At 38.8% G+C, this 17,676-nt stretch overlaps 1 protein-coding gene across 1 annotated transcript in view; it reads right to left on the bottom strand.

Annotated features, from left to right (window-relative positions):
- The window catches only part of SPTLC3 (serine palmitoyltransferase long chain base subunit 3), a 197,127-nt gene that overhangs the window by 26,565 nt on the left and 152,886 nt on the right, over nt 1-17,676 (bottom strand). The window contains exons 10-11 of the mRNA XM_042895331.1: nt 11,215-11,339; nt 9,450-9,543 (exon numbers count right to left, since the gene is read on the bottom strand). Of these exons, the coding sequence (XP_042751265.1) occupies nt 9,450-9,543; nt 11,215-11,339 (219 nt within the window). The remainder of the gene's footprint in view (nt 1-9,449; nt 9,544-11,214; nt 11,340-17,676) is intronic.

Here is a 17,676-nt window from a genome sequence, read left to right as displayed (position 1 = left end):
AAATGGATATAAACACATAGCGTGGGTACTCTCAGTTGCCAAAATGCTTGGAAATAGCAGAACTTTGATACAAAGAGGCTTGGATGTTGTTAGACACTTAGAAGTTCTGAGTGTGGATCATCTAACAAAATGCTGAAAGGAAAGGCACTATGTTTTGAAAAACACAGAAAAGGCTAAAAAATAATAATTAAAAAAAAAATCAAAGGAACAAGAGACAGATCAAAATCCAACTCTCAGCGCAGAGCCGAAATGTGGGTTCTGAATGAAGTCTCTCCAGAATGAATTACTCTGGTACTTTCTGGAAATCCAAATTGACACTTCAAAATGTTTCCAAATGACATCTCAAATAACATCTTACAGAGACTCATAATACCCCAAGGAATGCTACAGATGAGGACAAATTGTGGGGGCTGGGAAAATCAGTGGCTTTTTTTTTTCCCCACAATATAACACCACTTCTTGAGTAATATATCTTAATGCGGTTATTTTTTGCTAAAATGTTACAAAACTAATCTTTAATTCTCCCAGATGAGGCAAATACATCTTACCTCTATTGATGTTGACTTATAGCTTTGTTTCTGCCTGACTGTAAGCAAGCTGTTCGTACAGCACTTGTCCATCATGAATAATCAGTGACCTGAGAGATCACCAGGATATGATCTAGTTCGTTATACCCTGGTACTTTGCCCTTTGCTGAGGTGCTGATTTCAGTGACAGATTTCTCAGGAACACCTGTGCCACTCTGCACCTTACAGTCTAATCTCTTGACCTAACAAGACCTTGCTATATCTTACAAAGCACACTTGCATGATGAGTGGCCTCTTATTTCAACCGTGTAATCATCTGCACAGCTGGATAAGCTCCCAGATGGAAATGCTCCTACGAGTGATGCAATGCAGATAGCACAGTGTCCACTAGGTGGCAATAAAGGGAATAAAAGTTCCGTGCTGCTTTACAAAGCGAATGGATGACCCAGCTAAACACGTTTCATAAAAGACACCTGTTCACCTTCTCTTCTGAATAGATAAAATCTGGAAATCCTTTCTAGTTCTGAGAATTAAAGGGCTCCAAAGGATTACACAAAGCTCGTGAGTTACGGAAATGAGGTAAGATTTTCAGTCACTTAAAGTGAAGTTTTCTCCACTGAATTTAATCGTCTTTTTCATCAAAATGCCTGCAGGACCTTTGAACCTCCTCTCCGAATCACACAGAGTGAGACTTAATTCAGTATTCTGTCTATATATAAATTCTGTCAACACTGGAGCTAGACTTTGGGAAAGTTAGTTTGCCAAACTTCTGAACTGAAATTGTGGCTAGAAAATTCAGTTATTTTAAGACCACAGGGAAAGAAAGAGGAGAGGACAGAGAGATAAGAAATGTATACAGCTTTTTAAAGAGCTTGTTTTATAAAAACAGGGATGTGAATAAATCCCATCCAATCTAGTGTGGAAGATGAAACTGCAAAGGGAAGAACATCTCCAAGTCAGGAGATGCCTGACTGAATTCCCATGTGACAGCCCTGCTTGAGTTCAGGCTGAGGACATGCCTGCTCAATGGAACAGGGCTATCTCATTTTGCTTTTGATGTCTCCTTCTGAAAAACATGTAGGGATGACTCTCAAGCCTGCCAACATATAATTTGCTTAGATGCAAATAGATTTTACTGACCATTTTACTCTTGTTTGCAGAAAGGAAATTGGAAGGTGGAGAAAATCTATTACCTTTAATCTCTCCCCCTAGAAAACTGCTTCCTTTTTTCAAAGTAAAGATGCAGTGCTTTCTGTGTTGCGACCTTCCAGACAGTGGGATATAGAGTGTAAGGAAATAAACCAGTGCAACCCCAGCTGACTTTCTTCTATCAAATTATTTGGCCACTAAATATAGTTAGACTATGAAACACTAGGACAGGGAAACGAGTTGCACAAGTCCACAGCCCATCTTGAGTAAAATTAGTTATGGGGAAAATAACTGTCCTTCCTTGTTTGACCATCACTGGCCCTGGCTTTTCAGTGGTAGAGGCAAACAACTGTTTGCCAGGCCCAGGAGGCGGGTGGTTGTAGGAAGTTCACTTGGTTAATTACTCGAAGCATAATCAAATTTGTCCTTGTCTCAGTTCCCGACTTATCCCTGAAATATTGATTGAATTTAGAAGCTGAGCTTTCCTAAGTAGGCACAGTGGATCACCTGCATTTTTAGAAGTTAATCTGAAGTTGCATAATCCTTGTTTGGGCTCCGTCAGAGTTACTTCAATGGAAATGCCACCACAAATTGCTGCTGGGTGAAAGCGAGCCTGGACCCAGCAGGCAGCGGTGTGTCATGCTGCCTTGCAGTGTAGGTGGGACTCGGGCTCCCGCAGGGCCCTGCCTTCCCACAGACATGCTGTGCCTCCCTGCAGGGAGACACGGAGTCTCCACCCCTCATCCCCACATCGCAGCGCTGAGGACATCATCATCATTCTTTTGCGTGGGCTGAAATCCTCCTGCATGATGTCAACTGAATACATTTAATTAAAATGAAAAGGCTACTGCTACCCTTATCACAGTCCTTTCCTTCAATTTGTGTTTGCCATTCTCATTTCCAGTTTCTCAGTTTGCCTTCTTGTGCAAATTCATACAGACACTACCTGCCTGCCCCTTCCCACTCTGTCCTGCACACAACCAGCCCTCTCCTCTTGTGGGCTCCTTTCCTGGTCACCATCCTGTTGTAGGTGACAAAGTGCCTAGCTCTGATCCTATCTCTCCTTGCAAATCCCTATAGCAAAGGGAAACCACTGCAAGGGTTTCATTCATCCAAACATTACTCGTAGGACTGTAAAATACAATTTTCATTCTAGTGAAAACTAGACTTTGAGAAGTTTCTCTCTGCTGGCAGAGCTCTCAATAGCAAGTGTGTCCTTGGAGGACTTTCCCTAAAATCACAGCTTTGCCTTTTTTTTTTTTTTTTTTTTTTAATGTCAAAGATTGGGATAGGGGGAAGAGGAGTAGTGGCTGTTGCATCTGTCATACAACCAAAGCCTGCCCACCCTATCCCCCAAGAAATACGCAGCTGAGTGTAAGTGAGGAGCCTATGAAAACCTCCAGCTCACACCTGACAAGCCAGACACGGCTTTCTCAAATCAGGGAGGGCAAATGCAGACACAGCATGCTCAAAGCAGGATATTCCAGCCTTCTCACTGTGGCAGCGTCTGTGTGTGTCACAGGGAAATACATGCTGAACTGGATTAGGCTGAGGTCAACTTATCTAGTGTAATGATCTTGTCTCTGATAGTAGCCAGAGGCTTCAAACAGGACAAAGCCTTAGTGGGTAAAGCAGCTTTCATCCTGCTCTGTAAGAGCTTGAAAAGTGCCCTCCCCTCTGAAATCCATGGACTGCTTATACCTCTGTAAGAACCCCCCCCCAAAATTAATGAACCATCTCATACTAAACCACTGCAACCACAGAAAATTTTCACTATTTCTTACCCTTTCGTTTTATTCGCTTACTTTCTTGAAGGCACGCACATCTATTTTTATACTTCTTTCTTTTTTTCCCTAGAGAATACATTTGCACAGAAGTATGAGGGCCCTGTGCTATTCTTTCAGTGTGAACTACAACCACTCCAGATAGCTGAATTTTCTCTACAAGGTCTCCTTGTGGCACACATACTCAACTCCAAAGCTCTAATTTGACTGAGTGGACCAAGAAATGCCATAACTGGAACAACAGCAGCTCACCTGTTGTCCGAACAGGAAACATTTTGTACAGAATCCCAGAGAGCTCACGCCTGCATGACACACATTTGTCATCAACCACCTGATCTCTGAGAACCCAAAAATACCCCTCTCTGTTTTCACAACACTCTTACAAGGTGTGTGAGGAGGAGCTGGGAATGTCCCACAGTGATCCTCACTTTTCAGATGTGGATTCAAGCACCAGATTAGAGGCCAGATTTTCATCTACCAATGGTGCTTGGTTGTGTCTTGCAATTCCCTGCCTTCTTCATAGTATCACTTACTCTGATTGCATGGTGAAGTGCAAGTCCCTTGCAATGAAGGGAACTGGATTTTTTTCCCCTGTGACTTGACTTATATGTGTAGTCATGACATTCACACAGATTGCTCAAGCAATTGCAAATCTAACCCTGAAAATGTGACGGCAATTTAGTTGCTTGATGCTATGTGGGAAAAATGCAGTAGAACTAGAAAGGGCCAACAAATCCTAACTCTTATTAGGAGAGCACCTAACAGCACCTTCTTATATGAGCTAATATGAACAGAATCCACCTGGATGTAGTCAGGAACAAACTGATCCATTCACTGAATGATGCTATCTTACACTCTCATCTCATGCCACTGTAAGACCCAGAATTGCTGTGATGGAAAACCCTTGATAAAATCACAAGCTGGTGAATAGTTAGATGTTTGCTTTCGCTTTTCAGCTACTGGAAGAACCAAGGGATTTGGTCAAATACTTAGCCAAGAAAAAGGCAGGAGGTTCTGAAAAAGGGCTTTACAGTATATTACATTACTAAAAAATCATCTTAGAAACAGAAACAGAACAAGGCTGCTACTGCCACAGAGGCAGGAAGATGTCTTCATCTCCTGCCCTTCTCCCTCTGCACACTGGCTGTTAAGCCGTGCTGCTGGAACCACTGCATTTCAGGGGTGTAAGTGCCTCTCTTTTCTAGCTTCTTAGACGGATCACTGCCCAGGAAATGCCAACATGGTGCCCACACCACGGCAGGGGAGATGGAAGGCAGATGCTTTATGGGCAAGCGGGAACAATTTCAGCCCATTAAAAACACTACTGTGTAAATTGAAGAGTGCCCAGGTCTACGCTCATATTTAGGGTTTTGGTATCAGGCCAGACAAAATTATTCTTGGTCATTCTACGCCTGGAAAGGACCCCATAATGCAAAATGTTAACGTCATCAATTCCAACTTATATCTACTCAGACTTAAAGTACCTTCTATTAGGTTAAGAAATACTATCCTAAAAGAGAATTATTTCTGCTGCCAGAAGGGCCCTGCAGAACAATATATTGAGAATAAACAAAAAGATAAAGAAAATGCATAAATGAGTATTTATTTTTAAGCAGTGAGCATCTTAGTGATTTGGCAGGTAACTGAAAGATCACCATTGTACCTCAACTCATTTTCATTGGCAACACAACCTAAGTGGCATTGAGTGAGGCTGGAAAAAGGCTGGGTGATGTAGGGGAGAAATTTTAGAAGACCAAAGCTTCCCTTCTTGCTGTGTGAATGTCACGAATGGGAGAGTGGATGGTAGGTTTCAGCCATTACAGTGACTATCTTCAGAAAACAGAAGAGCTGTGATTCACCAACTGGCCTCACCTCACTGCTGTGCTCTTCCTCAGGGTTGTGCTACCCCGCTGTTCCCCGTTGTTAAGGTTTGACTAGGCTGGGTATGCTCACATGTGCCTCAGCAACAGCAATGACTACAGCTATGCTCACTCCTGGAAGGTTTTGTTTCACCATACCTCCAGTGAAAGAGCCTGGTGCAAATCAGGATGAGCTGTATGAGCAAGTAACACAAGGCTCTTAATTCTGATCCTTTTAATAAGTAGTAATAACAGTAAGAATAAACAGTAATAACCATAAACCCTAACCCCACTCTTCACAGAGCATATTCCTGCGACCCTGGCAGGACAAAGACTAGCAACATTGCTAGTGAGAGCCACAGGAAGGGAAGGTAGGCCAGGTGTTTTTCGTGACAGGAATCAAGTATTCTCCTAAATTTCTCTCACCTAGATGGCATGTAAGTCTATTATCTCAACCCAAGCCTGTAAATCCCTGCCTGTTTGCAAGGAAGGGATTGATCATCCACAGTAGGGATGCAGGGCACATTCCTACATCCAAACAAAAATGATCCACATCTTATTTTCTGCTCTGTTATACACTTTAAAGTTTGAAAGCCTCTCACACACTTTCACAGTGCAATGGTTTTGTCAAAAAAGGAGGTTTTTTTTTAAGACTTAGGAGAAGCATAGACGTTTAACAATTCTATCAGCTCTTGAAAAACTACTCAGAATTTTTTGGCTGAAAATTGCAATGCTTTAGGAAAGCCACCCACTGACTGAAATAGAGTCTAATTAACTTTTGTAAGAATAAGATTATACATAATTAATGTAATATGTAGAGATTTCTTCTTTGCTAACTAATAAGTGTAATTAATCACTTTTGCATAATGACAAAGAGATCCAGTATTACAGATTATACACTCTGAAATAAAATGGTTTTCACTCTTATGGATATAGCTATATAATAACTTTTGGAAGATGGATGTGCATCAGTAACAGCTATAAATAGCAGTTTTTAGTCTTTTCTGTAAAATATTTAGATCGTGATTTTATTTTTTTTTCATAGAACACAGTTTCCTATTATGTTTTTGAAAATAATTTTTCTTTAACAGGTTGGAAAATGGAGTGGAGAGATTTACAGTGTCAAGAAAACACCACAGAAAGGGAAGTTACTGGGACACACCTTTCATTTGTACTATATTCAAGTAGCTGCTTCAGAAAATATGCCATTGCTTTGCTAAATTGCTACATAATTATTCATCCTCATTTTGATAATCATTTACAGTAACTGCACGAAACATTCACACCTCACTCTTCTTCCAGTGCCTTTTCTATACGTACATAACTAAGGAAGTCAAAGCCAAACCATGCATGCTCTCAGCAGTTTTAAAAGAGGCTGATGTAAGCAACAAGGAATGTGTAAAGAGTCTGCTTCCCCACGATGGAATCTAATAGCAAAAAGGTGATTTCATAATCTGCTGCCTGATTTGAATTTATACTTCGACCCTCCTACACAGAAGGTATGTATCACAACAGTGGTGCTACTGCCTGGAATCCTTTGTTTTCTTTAGCATAGGGCAATCCTAGGTCTGACAGTATTAGTGTGAGTTGACACAGCTTTAAAGGAGATGAGCCAACTCATGGCAGTGGACGAACTTGGCTCTGCATTTAGGAATGAGAACGAAAAGCACATTAAGCACTAATCCTTTTCGGAATAGGATTCAGATTTACTCTTCCGCACTTTGCAGGATAATTGTTCCAGCCTCTCAACAAAGAGCCCTAGCAAAGCCTTTGGCACACTAACATTGTCCAGTTGATGCCAAGAGCCAAGGATCTTAAAGGATCACTGACTTTTCTATGTGAAACAACACACATAAATCCCCACTCCATGAAAAGGGGGAAGGTGGAGGGTATCGAATTTTTCTATGACAATGCAGAGAATGATCTTGAAAAGGCAAAACATTTGACTACCTAATGCTGAAATTAACATTTCCTAGTGTTCAAGTGTTAACTTAAGGTGCAAAGGAACCTTTCTTTCACATCAAGTAATACGATGTGCATAATGGCTTAATTCCCTTGTTTGTAAGCATGGCAGTGACAATACTAACACTGACTGACATTTTGGACACCTTTATATAGACAGAGGTGAGATGAATCATCTGGGATGATAAGAAACACAACTGATCTAGCAAAACAAACGAGCACCTACCTAACTGAAAAGAAACCCCCAACACAAGCTGGAAGTTTAGGTTATGTGTCCCCTTAATTCATTTCCTATACTTGTATTATACTACTCTTGGATGAATCCAGAGCGAGCAATGCTGTATACTTCATTTCAGGTGAAACTAAGCATCCTACAAAGACAGCCGCATTATCATTTCCACTGCAATCATTCCCCAATACACAAACTCTTTTCCCCAAAGCAAAAGGCACATAAATGTATTTCTGCACATGATTTTAAAAGCTATTAAACAAAATTTCCCCTTTGCTGATGATGGCAGGTGACAGCTGTACCTGAAATGGATTGTATGATTTGACTTGTGCTTAAAAATGTGGACAAGATGATCTGAAGGATATTCTGGTTCTCTTTCACAAAGTGCAGGGGATTCTAGTTGGGAGTAGGCTAGTACTGCAGCCATGCCTAGAGTATCTACACAGAAGGGGACCAAGTTGGGGCATCTTACTATCTAATCTATGAATAATTACTTCTGTAAAAACATTCTGGTTCACATGATCATTAACTCTTACATGATCTTCAAAAAATATTGCTTGTCCAAATTATGAATATATATTAATTGCAACACCATCTTATGTTATAATTATAGTGTGTCTTTCATTTCAAGAGATCCTTAGGCCTGTTACAGCATATACATAATTCATTTTTGCTCACCTCAGGGCTGAACACAACACAATAATAGAAGGGACCGTATTAGTTATTAATAAAGGTAGTCAGAGCTCTTTTCTCATTCCTCACCATTCTCTAACTTCTTAATCTCTGTTGCAATCACTGCCTGGTGGCTGCAGTGGTGATAAATAGGAAATTTGCAAAGTAGAATAAAGGAAAAGAACTAACTCTTGTCATCAAAGCCAATCACAATGTCTCTGACTGTGACCACAGCATCATTAGCTAAATAAAAGTTAAAAACTATGAGCATTTTATAAGATAATTACATGATTGCAAAGTTAATGTTCAGCATTAGTATGATTTCTATACCAAAATCATACCTCAAAGATTATTTGGGATGGTTATCTTAATGTAATCATCTGCATTTTGGTATTTCCCCACCTGGGAATTCGGAGACACAGTTTCAAAGGTACACCATGTTAATGTGACTCTTCTAGAAACAAAGGCAGGAAATGCAGATCATATTTTTCTAAGTATATTTGTACTGTTTTGCTATGGTGACAATAACAAAACCTTTTCAGCAGCACACAGTCATTCAGCATGTTAAAAAAGACAGCAAGGAGGTTAAGACTTCAGATTTCATAGAATCACCAAGGTTTGAAAGTTCATTCAGTTCAACCATCCACTTATCACCAGTATTTCCCACTAAATCATGTCTCTCAGTACAATATCTAAATGTTTCTCGAACCTCTCCAGGGTCGGTGACTCCACCACCTCCCTTGGGCAGCCCATTCCAGTGCCTGACCACTCTCTTGGAGAAATATCTCCTGATGTCCAACCAGCATCTTCCCTGGCACAACTGGAGGCCCTTCCATCTACTTGCACTGCTAGTTACATGGCAGAAGAGGCTGACCCCCCCCTCACTACAATCTCCCCTCAGGCACTTTTGGGAAGTGATAAGGTCATTCCTGAGCCTCCTCTTCTGCAGTCTGAACAATCCCAGCTCTCTCAGCCACTCCTTACAAGGCTTGTGCAACAGACCCTCACCAGCTTTGTTGCCTTTCTCTGAACACCTTCAAAAATGAAGGTCCAACCTGATAATCCAGACCTTGCACAACAGCAAATGCAATCTCACACTGCCAATTTCTCCCCCATCTGAGATCACTCAGTGTTGAACAGTTAATCCTTGTGCCTGGATAAAAACTTGATCTGGGAATTGAAAGAAAAGCATGCACTAAAAGGAAGTGCTCCTGCCTTAGAGACAGACATGTTCACATCTCAAACCATTTCCAACTTCAATACTCACTATTATGCTTGAAGATTCTAATAGTAGCACCTGAAAGCCTCGCACCAAGAACGAGAGAAGTGTGGTTCAATTCATCACTTAGAATGAGGCAACCCTGTGGAGAAGAAGTACAAAAAGCATTTGCATGAAGTGGGAAGCTGTTTGCAAGTGTGTATGTGAGTGTTTCAACATACAGTTATGTCTGTATATACATAAATACATACATGCATATAGCATTGAAACAATGTTACACGTGAATTGGAATTTCTGAAAGAACTACTACAAAGACAGGCAGAAACAAAATTCAGATTCTCAGACATTCTCAGAAAGTGCATGAGATTAACATAAGGAGGAACTGATACTGAAACTGGACTAGCATCTGCAGTTTGATAATTGAAATAAGATCAGGATGGATTGAGACTGCCATTAAGATTTAAGTAGAGCCAAGGCACTAGACACAATCTTACTCTTTCTCTGGTAAATTTATATACAATTTATCTGCAGTGTATGTTTCACCAATGAACTCAGTTGAAAACCTTCTTTATAGAATAAAAAAAAATGCAGAAAAAATAATTTAGTATGCTGTATCAATGAGAGACAAGATTCTCAGTTGAATTCAAGCTGGAGCCCTAATTTAGCTCTGTCTTCCATTGTATATATTATGCTGTGATGCTTCACTATCCAGTACAAGGACAACACAATATTAGCTAAATAAATATTATTTAGGAAACATGGATTGTGCCTAGGATTGGAGGTATCCACACAATTCTGCTTAAAGACTGATATAACAGTAAGAGTTAGACATGTGCATCTTGACAAGACAATATAGCTACTAGATTTAACTATAAGGAAAATTTAGGAATAAATCTCGCAAATATAGGACAACTACACAATATCTGCAATACATAACACCATATAATAACATGTAATATTAGAATATACTAATTATATTCTACACAATACAGTAATAACTTCATGTCACTTGTACCTAAATATCCCACCTCTGACAAAGGCCTGCATCTCCACACGAGGCCAGCTAACTAAGGGATAAACATTTTAGAGCTAAGCGAGAGAAAATTATTTTAGGCTGCTGTGCACGTCTGCGATTTCATAAATTTACCTCTATTAGTTTTTAACTGTTTCTTTGGACATTACTGGACTACTTCTCCAGCACCACAGTAGATTGAAGTTCATATCCTCAGTGGCTGAACATTTTCTCCAGCCCAATCACTGCGTACAAGTACGTTAGAAATTGCTTACAAAAGCTGGATTCTTTCTCAATAGTGAGGAAATGACTTCACCTCTAGCTAGGTTTTTTGGAAGAAATCTTGAACATACATCACGTGGTGAATTCATTCCACCTCCATCAAAGGGGAAATAATGCTTCGCATTTGCCTGAATCGGAGAGAACAATTTTCCCAGCCAACATCATGGTATATGAACAAGTTGCGTCAGGAGCTGTGATGAGTGGAATTATACATTTCCATGTCTTTGCATCGTGGTACTCCAATGGTACTCCAAATTAGAGATAAGATTCCTTCAGAACCAAACAAGAACCAAACTTTTGTCACATGGCCTCATCTTTAGACTTGCATTTGCCACCAGCTTTCTTTGCAAGGGCTGGCCAGAGATCCATTCATCAGAAATGCTGAAAGCTGTTTTGCCTTTCTGATACCAAGCTTTTTTCTTCAGTTCAGCCTTTCCATTTAATACAAGCCCAGAATACTACAGCAGTTGTTAAAACAATTAAACAATAGTTTTGCGTGTTTCATCAGGAAGTACTCACCTTTCCAACAAGTGCTGGAATATTCATTGAATTTGTTGCAAATCCCATGCCAAACACCATAGCATCTTCCACACCTAGGAATTTGGCCACAAGATTCTCTAGCTCTACATGCTTGTCTAGGGTCCCTGCAGAAACAAACACAGGCAATCTCATTAGATTGTGAAAATTATTACTTCTAAGGACAAAAAATATTCAAAAGCATGAATCAGGCAATCTGTCATTAAGCCAAATTGCTTTTTTTTTTTTTTTTTTAGTTCTATTGAAGTTTTTCCATTTGTATCTGGTATCCTGTACATGTGGGATAAAACAAGAAAAAGGAAGGATGCAAATCAGCTATAAGTAATGCTAGCAAATACTGTTGCTGTTAAGATAGCAGTTGCTTTGGGAAAAAAAAGTTTGTTTCCCACAGCAACAACTTTTGATGTAGATTATCCAGAAGAGTCATTTGTTGCTTCTCCCCTTGCTAGTACTACCCTGGTGAGGAATGAGACCACCTTTTTATGTGTAGGACAAACATGTTAGGCACTTTTTAGTTCTTTCTGAATGAGAAAGCAGATGACAACAACAAAGTTCTTCAGTTTTTCCCCTGAATGTCTGTATCTATGAGTACGAAATCCTTAATTATGATATTTTACGGACTGACAAATGAAAGCTTTCTCCATCCTGTTAGACTATGGATAATAGAAGTTAAGGTAAGCTCCATTACCAGTAACTGTGTTCCTTCCTCCCTCACATCAGCCAAACTTAAGTGCCAAGGCTACACTAAGACTCTTCCTTACTGGAAGTAATTTGTCTAATGTTACTGTCAGGAGTCTCCAAACAAATAAGGTTGTCCAGATGAACAACAAAAGCAATATCTTTGTTCACTAGCTCTCAAAAGAGGGCAAAAAAATACAAAAGAGGATAAACAAAAGAGTAGTGTTAAGAGATGACAAATAACTTTGAACAGTAATAAATCATCTCAATTTGCCAACTCTCATTTTTGTTTTCCTGCCTGTGCATTGTGGTACCAAGGGGAATTCTGAGGGAATTCTTACAAGATGATCTGTGCGGAAGAAAAGAGAGTAGGCTGTGGTTTCTAACAGTATTTTCCCTATGAATAAGGCTCCAAGAAGAGAAAAGAAGAAAAAAATCAAAGTTAACCTCATGCCTTACTTGAGTTGCACAAATTGACGTCACAGTAATATAAGCAAAGTGGATTACAATTAACTGGAACAAAAATTCAGTACTTACTGTGATAGGCAAAGGACAGAAAAATGGAAGAAAGCAGAAGTTTGGCTACAGTGTCCCAACAATAATTCTGAGTCAGGAAGATGATCTTATCCTTACCGTGGAGGTAAGCTCATTAAAAATAAAAAGAAATCAAAATGACAATACAGTTTCAGCAGCAGCACTCACTCAGCTGTTGCAGTGAGGTAGTTCTTTTGTTAGTTCTTTTATATGGAACTATTTTATATTATATTCATCAAATAACTTGAATCTCCAGTAGACGTGAGTAGACTGCACATGAAAGCCTTGTAGGGCAGCTACTTTTTTGCATTTGTAGATCCCAAGATGCACATGGATATGTGCTCGCCATGCACACAGCTTAGCAGTTCAGCTCCATGAAATACAAAAACAGTGTTTCAGATTGAGCTGCCAGCTGGACAGGTCAAAATCACATGTGTGAGGCTCTTTCTTTTGACTTGTAAGCCCAATAGGTCTTGGTATATTTCCATAGTTACCTCTGTGTTGGTTTTTTTTGTTTGTTTTGTTTTGTTTTGTTTTGTTTTTCAGTCTTGAGCTTGGTTACAGCGGTCACTGATATCTGAGATTTCTAGTCAAGTGCCGTAGCGCTCCTTGCAGATATCATTTTGTCACTTCACTGCTATGGTCACACACAGAGAAGATGTAGTCTGAAAAGAAAGCTTGAAGCCAATCACATTATTGTGACAGACTGAATTAGAAGTAGGTTTGTGAAAGCATGAGGAAAAAAACCATCACTTGCTTTGCAAGGCAGTGATTTTATAGCATGAGAACATTGTCCCTGACTCTTCCAGGAGCAAATCTTACACTGCTGGGGTGGAGTTAGTTAAATTGCATTTTGGGATTGCAATGTAGGTTTTCTGTTTTTGCAAATCAGGAGAGCCTGCCTCATGATAAATTATTCTCTTCAAACATCTATTAGATAGGAAAACCACACTTTTGATCCTTTTCAAGTGACCTGATGGTGATGAAGAATCAGATCTCTGAAAGTAACCTATTCTTTCTTATCTACTAATCCTAACAGTGAACGTGGATGATGATGCATATCACTACTGCTTATAAATACTCGACTGAAAATTGGAATCAATAGGGACTTGTTTTGCAAAACCAAAACTTGAACAACAAGTATTTGCAATATCACCCCTAGGGTTGAATTACTTGAATTATAATGGCAATATGGTAGGTGGTAGGTGAGGTGTCACAGGAGCAATATGATACACATCAGTACTGACAGTACTGATACATACCTGATACACTGATATATACACTGATATATGACAGTACTATATATATTAGGAAGAGTAGAATTGATAAAGCACACCAGCTTGATTTTCTCAGCTTTACAGTAAAATGGGTATTTATTTAAAGTGTTTTGATTATTTAACTTCATCAGAAGATTTCTCCAACGTGGATCACTCTGTAGGCAAGGTATAAACTGCAATTACATCACAAAACTTTCTACTGGTGGGAAAAAAAGGAATAGTAAATAATAAATCCCCTCCTTATCAAATGCTGACCCAGTTTCCTTTCAGCTGCATTTTGGGGACAGGGAACATAAAGTAATCTTTGTCGTGGCAGTCTTTCATAGACTTAGCCACATCCTTGGACTGCGAGTCTTGTCAGTCTACTACACATTGGCAACAATGTCTTTCAGTGTAGTTTTTAATTTTAAATTTTGAAAGGAGTAAAGGAAAATCCGTGTTTGCTTCAAGCAAAACCAAAGCTAGATGAGTAAACTGATAGAAACAACAAACAACTGAAAGAAAAATAACTGATTTTTGTAAAAGTCACTTCCACAACAACTGGTGATCTTGATGCAACTTGCCAATGTGAGTAAGAACCATCACTCTGAGTAAGTGATGGTTTGTCAGAGGTACTTTTAACTGGGTGTGGAACAAAGTAAAGTCACCTGAAGATCCCTGCCCAAGTGGAAACTTAAGGTCACCAACTCTATTAAGATGTTTGTCAGAGATAATACTACTGAGACACATACACACTTTTAGAAAGGAATATTAAATGAGTGATTATTAGAAGGATGAAGAAAGAAATGATGTAGAAACTGTACTGCTTTTTCATGTCACTCTACAAGAACGGATGATCCAGATGGTATCACAGTCCCACTGAGTCTGCAAGAGCAGCGAAGCCTAAACTTGTATGGTGATACAAGTGATCAAAAAGAGAAAGAGAATCACACAGTAATGTTATCCAGATGCCTCATTTAACACCGCATGTGCATAAAAGAGCCTCTAAACAAGTGGATTTTGAGGAGCATTTGAATAAAGGAAACGTTCATGCTTTCTAAATGTTGCCATCTGCTGACAGGACTTTCAAAGAAAAAAAAATACTTCAGCTATCACAGATTTAGTAACATACCCATGTTATTTACTGATTCTCAGAAAAAAATAGATGGATTTTTACAAAACTTCCAGTTTAGTTTGGATTGTCTAGTTTTGTTTGATTTTGTTCCCTTTTTAAAACTACGCAGCTAAAATTTACAGCTGAATTCAAGCCTTGATAACATCAAGGCATGGATAGCAGCATCTTAAGGGGGGTATACAAAAGAAGGGGACAGACTATTTAGCAGTGTCTTCTGGGATAGGACAAGGGGAAATGGTTTCAAACTAAAAGCAGGGAGATTTAGATTGGACATAAGGAAGAAGTTTTTTTTACAGAAAGGGTTGGGAGACACTGGAACAGGTTGCCCAGAGAGGTGGTAGATGATGCCCCATCCCTCAAGACATCCAAGGTCAGGTTGGACAGGGCTCTGAGCAACCTGATCGAGCTGTAGGTATTTCTGATCATTGCAGGGCAGTTGGACTAAATGACCTTTAAGGTTATATGATTATAAGCGTTTAGATATCTGTATGTGTATAGAGAATTTGGAATATATTGGTAAGTTAGCATGTTTTCATTTGAGATCTTTTATGTTTTATACGGACCACACAACCTCTGTTTACTCCTGACACCTCATTTAATCTGTCAGAAGTTGAGTTGTTTGGAGGTTTTTAATCATAAACTGGATTAGTTTTTTTTGAGAGGCTAGGCTAAAAAGGGAAAACTACGTTAGCAGAAGATGGCAAGAAGGAAAATTCCTCTCATTAACTGCTTCCTGATGTATGCTCTGCACTATCAGAAAGCCAAGTTTGCAAAATAGACATACACAATTCTTGTTTATGCAACTATTTTTTTTTCCTTAAGCTCTCATTTAGAAACTTACAGGAACTTTAATTCTTTATCAGTTTCTCTAAACTGAAAAATGAACCATTTAGTTATTTGTTCAGTGCTGAGTTTAAAATGGCCCTTGCCCTCATTAAAACTACAAGTTGATATAAAAGAATGGAAAGACAAATTACTATTTTTTATCTTCTTGAATCTGCTGCTAGAATATTAGGCCTTAAAACCTAACAGAAGGATATGAAGAGGATGAAGTTACTTTTGCAATTTAATTGTTGGCTCATTTTCATATTTGCTTTTTAACAATCATATAATCAAATAACAAAAATGCTCAGAAAACAAAAAATTATACAATCAGTTCAAGGTAGGCATTAAAAGATAAGTTCCCAACCATGCTCTCCAGAATGAATCATTCTGCAAGTGTTCTGTGCAGGCTCCGTCTTGTCGTTTGGTCCAAGACATAATGACAGGAGAAGGATTTCAAAAGGGCAGGAATCCTGCCTGGTTGCTTAAATAGCACTAATGATATGCTTGCTCCTGTTACTCATTTATGTAATCTTCATAAGGAATAATGGTGTGCTAAGATAAATAGAGCACTGGAACTACTAGCTCTCATACAGCATCCCTGTCACCGCCCTGGTGCTAAGTCTGGGAGCATTTAAGGCGTAATAATCTGCTTTATTTCATTTAAAAAAACAAAACAAAACAAAAAAAAAACAAGAACAGCAAAACCCATAAATTGTATTATCTTCTGTAATTGGCAAAATGGGCATTAAATGATTTTTTTTAATAAGAAATAAAAAGCATTTTGCATATATTTCCATAATTCTCCCTTGCTAATTTTATGTTACATTCCTTAGAAAAGGCTGACTATAAACATAAGAATGATACAGTGTGCTTAGAGAAAAGGCTTGTCAGCCTGTATCCAGCAGCGGCCAACTCCCATGCTAGCCATAAAAATGCTCCGATATGCTCGGAAGAAAAAGATTTCATATTTATATAGAAGGAATATGCGCTATTTCAAATTTATTTAGGAACTTCTTCATTAATTTGACAAGAGGATTAAAATAAATAAAATAGAGTACAGAGGTGTTGTGTTGTTTTTGTTTTTTTTTCCTGCTAGCTTGCATGAAATTACCCTGGATGTTCTGAGTTACTTGAATAGGTAGTTTCCATTTCCATAAATCCAACTGCCAAAAACTGTCTCAGACAATTTTTATACCTGTAAAAGTGGGAAACAAAATGATCTGCTTTTGTCCTATCTAAATCAGTCTAATGAACTAGTCAAATTAAATAGTCAAATGAGTTTTTCATAAGAGAGACTGCAATGAAAAAAAAAATTTTTTTTAATTTAAATTACACCCATGGTCTGTTTTGTCAGACACTGTTGGTGCACATCTCTCTTTATCCTCACTTGATACCTCGGACAGTTAATACAGCATATTTTGTTTTGGCTTTGCTAAGTTTAACCTTGCTGTGGTCAGAATACTCTTACCATGGTACTCAAATGCTTTTTATTATTCCTCCTAGCCTGTACCTGTGACCAAGAAAGTCCTCATTCTACATCTCCATCTGCTTTGAACTTTCCCAAATGATCCTATTTGCGCTCAAATTTTCACTATCAAAATCTCTCAGGGAGTACTTCCATCACATGTACCATGCAGAACTGAGAAGTCTTTCAGCTCTAAGCACACTATGATGTCAGCATTTTTGCCATCTGCAAACAATCACTTTAAAATATTCACTCAAGCTACTGCTCTTAGAAGGCATGCTCCAAGCAAATGTGCTATGGTTTCTTGTTGATCTCTTAAGACTCTTCGCTTAATCTCTTCTTACTCAGAGTGTCGTCGGAAACACTGAAAACAGCCAGGTTATGAATACTGCTTATGAACATTGCTTCATAAGTTCCTTACACTCCATCCTTACCATAAGTAATGTCTAACTTTATGGAAACATGAATGTGCACACATTCTTCATTCAAACCAAATTTCTATGAAGATTTGCTGGTGCACAAGTCCAATATTAATGATTATACAGTAATGG

The sequence above is a fragment of the Lagopus leucura genome, unplaced genomic scaffold (genome assembly GCF_019238085.1).
Source record: "Lagopus leucura isolate 7727_CA_CO unplaced genomic scaffold, USGS_WTPT01 Super-Scaffold_73, whole genome shotgun sequence".
In the NCBI taxonomy this organism is placed as follows: domain Eukaryota; kingdom Metazoa; phylum Chordata; class Aves; order Galliformes; family Phasianidae; genus Lagopus; species Lagopus leucura.
This window is presented reverse-complemented; position numbering and strand designations above follow the sequence as displayed.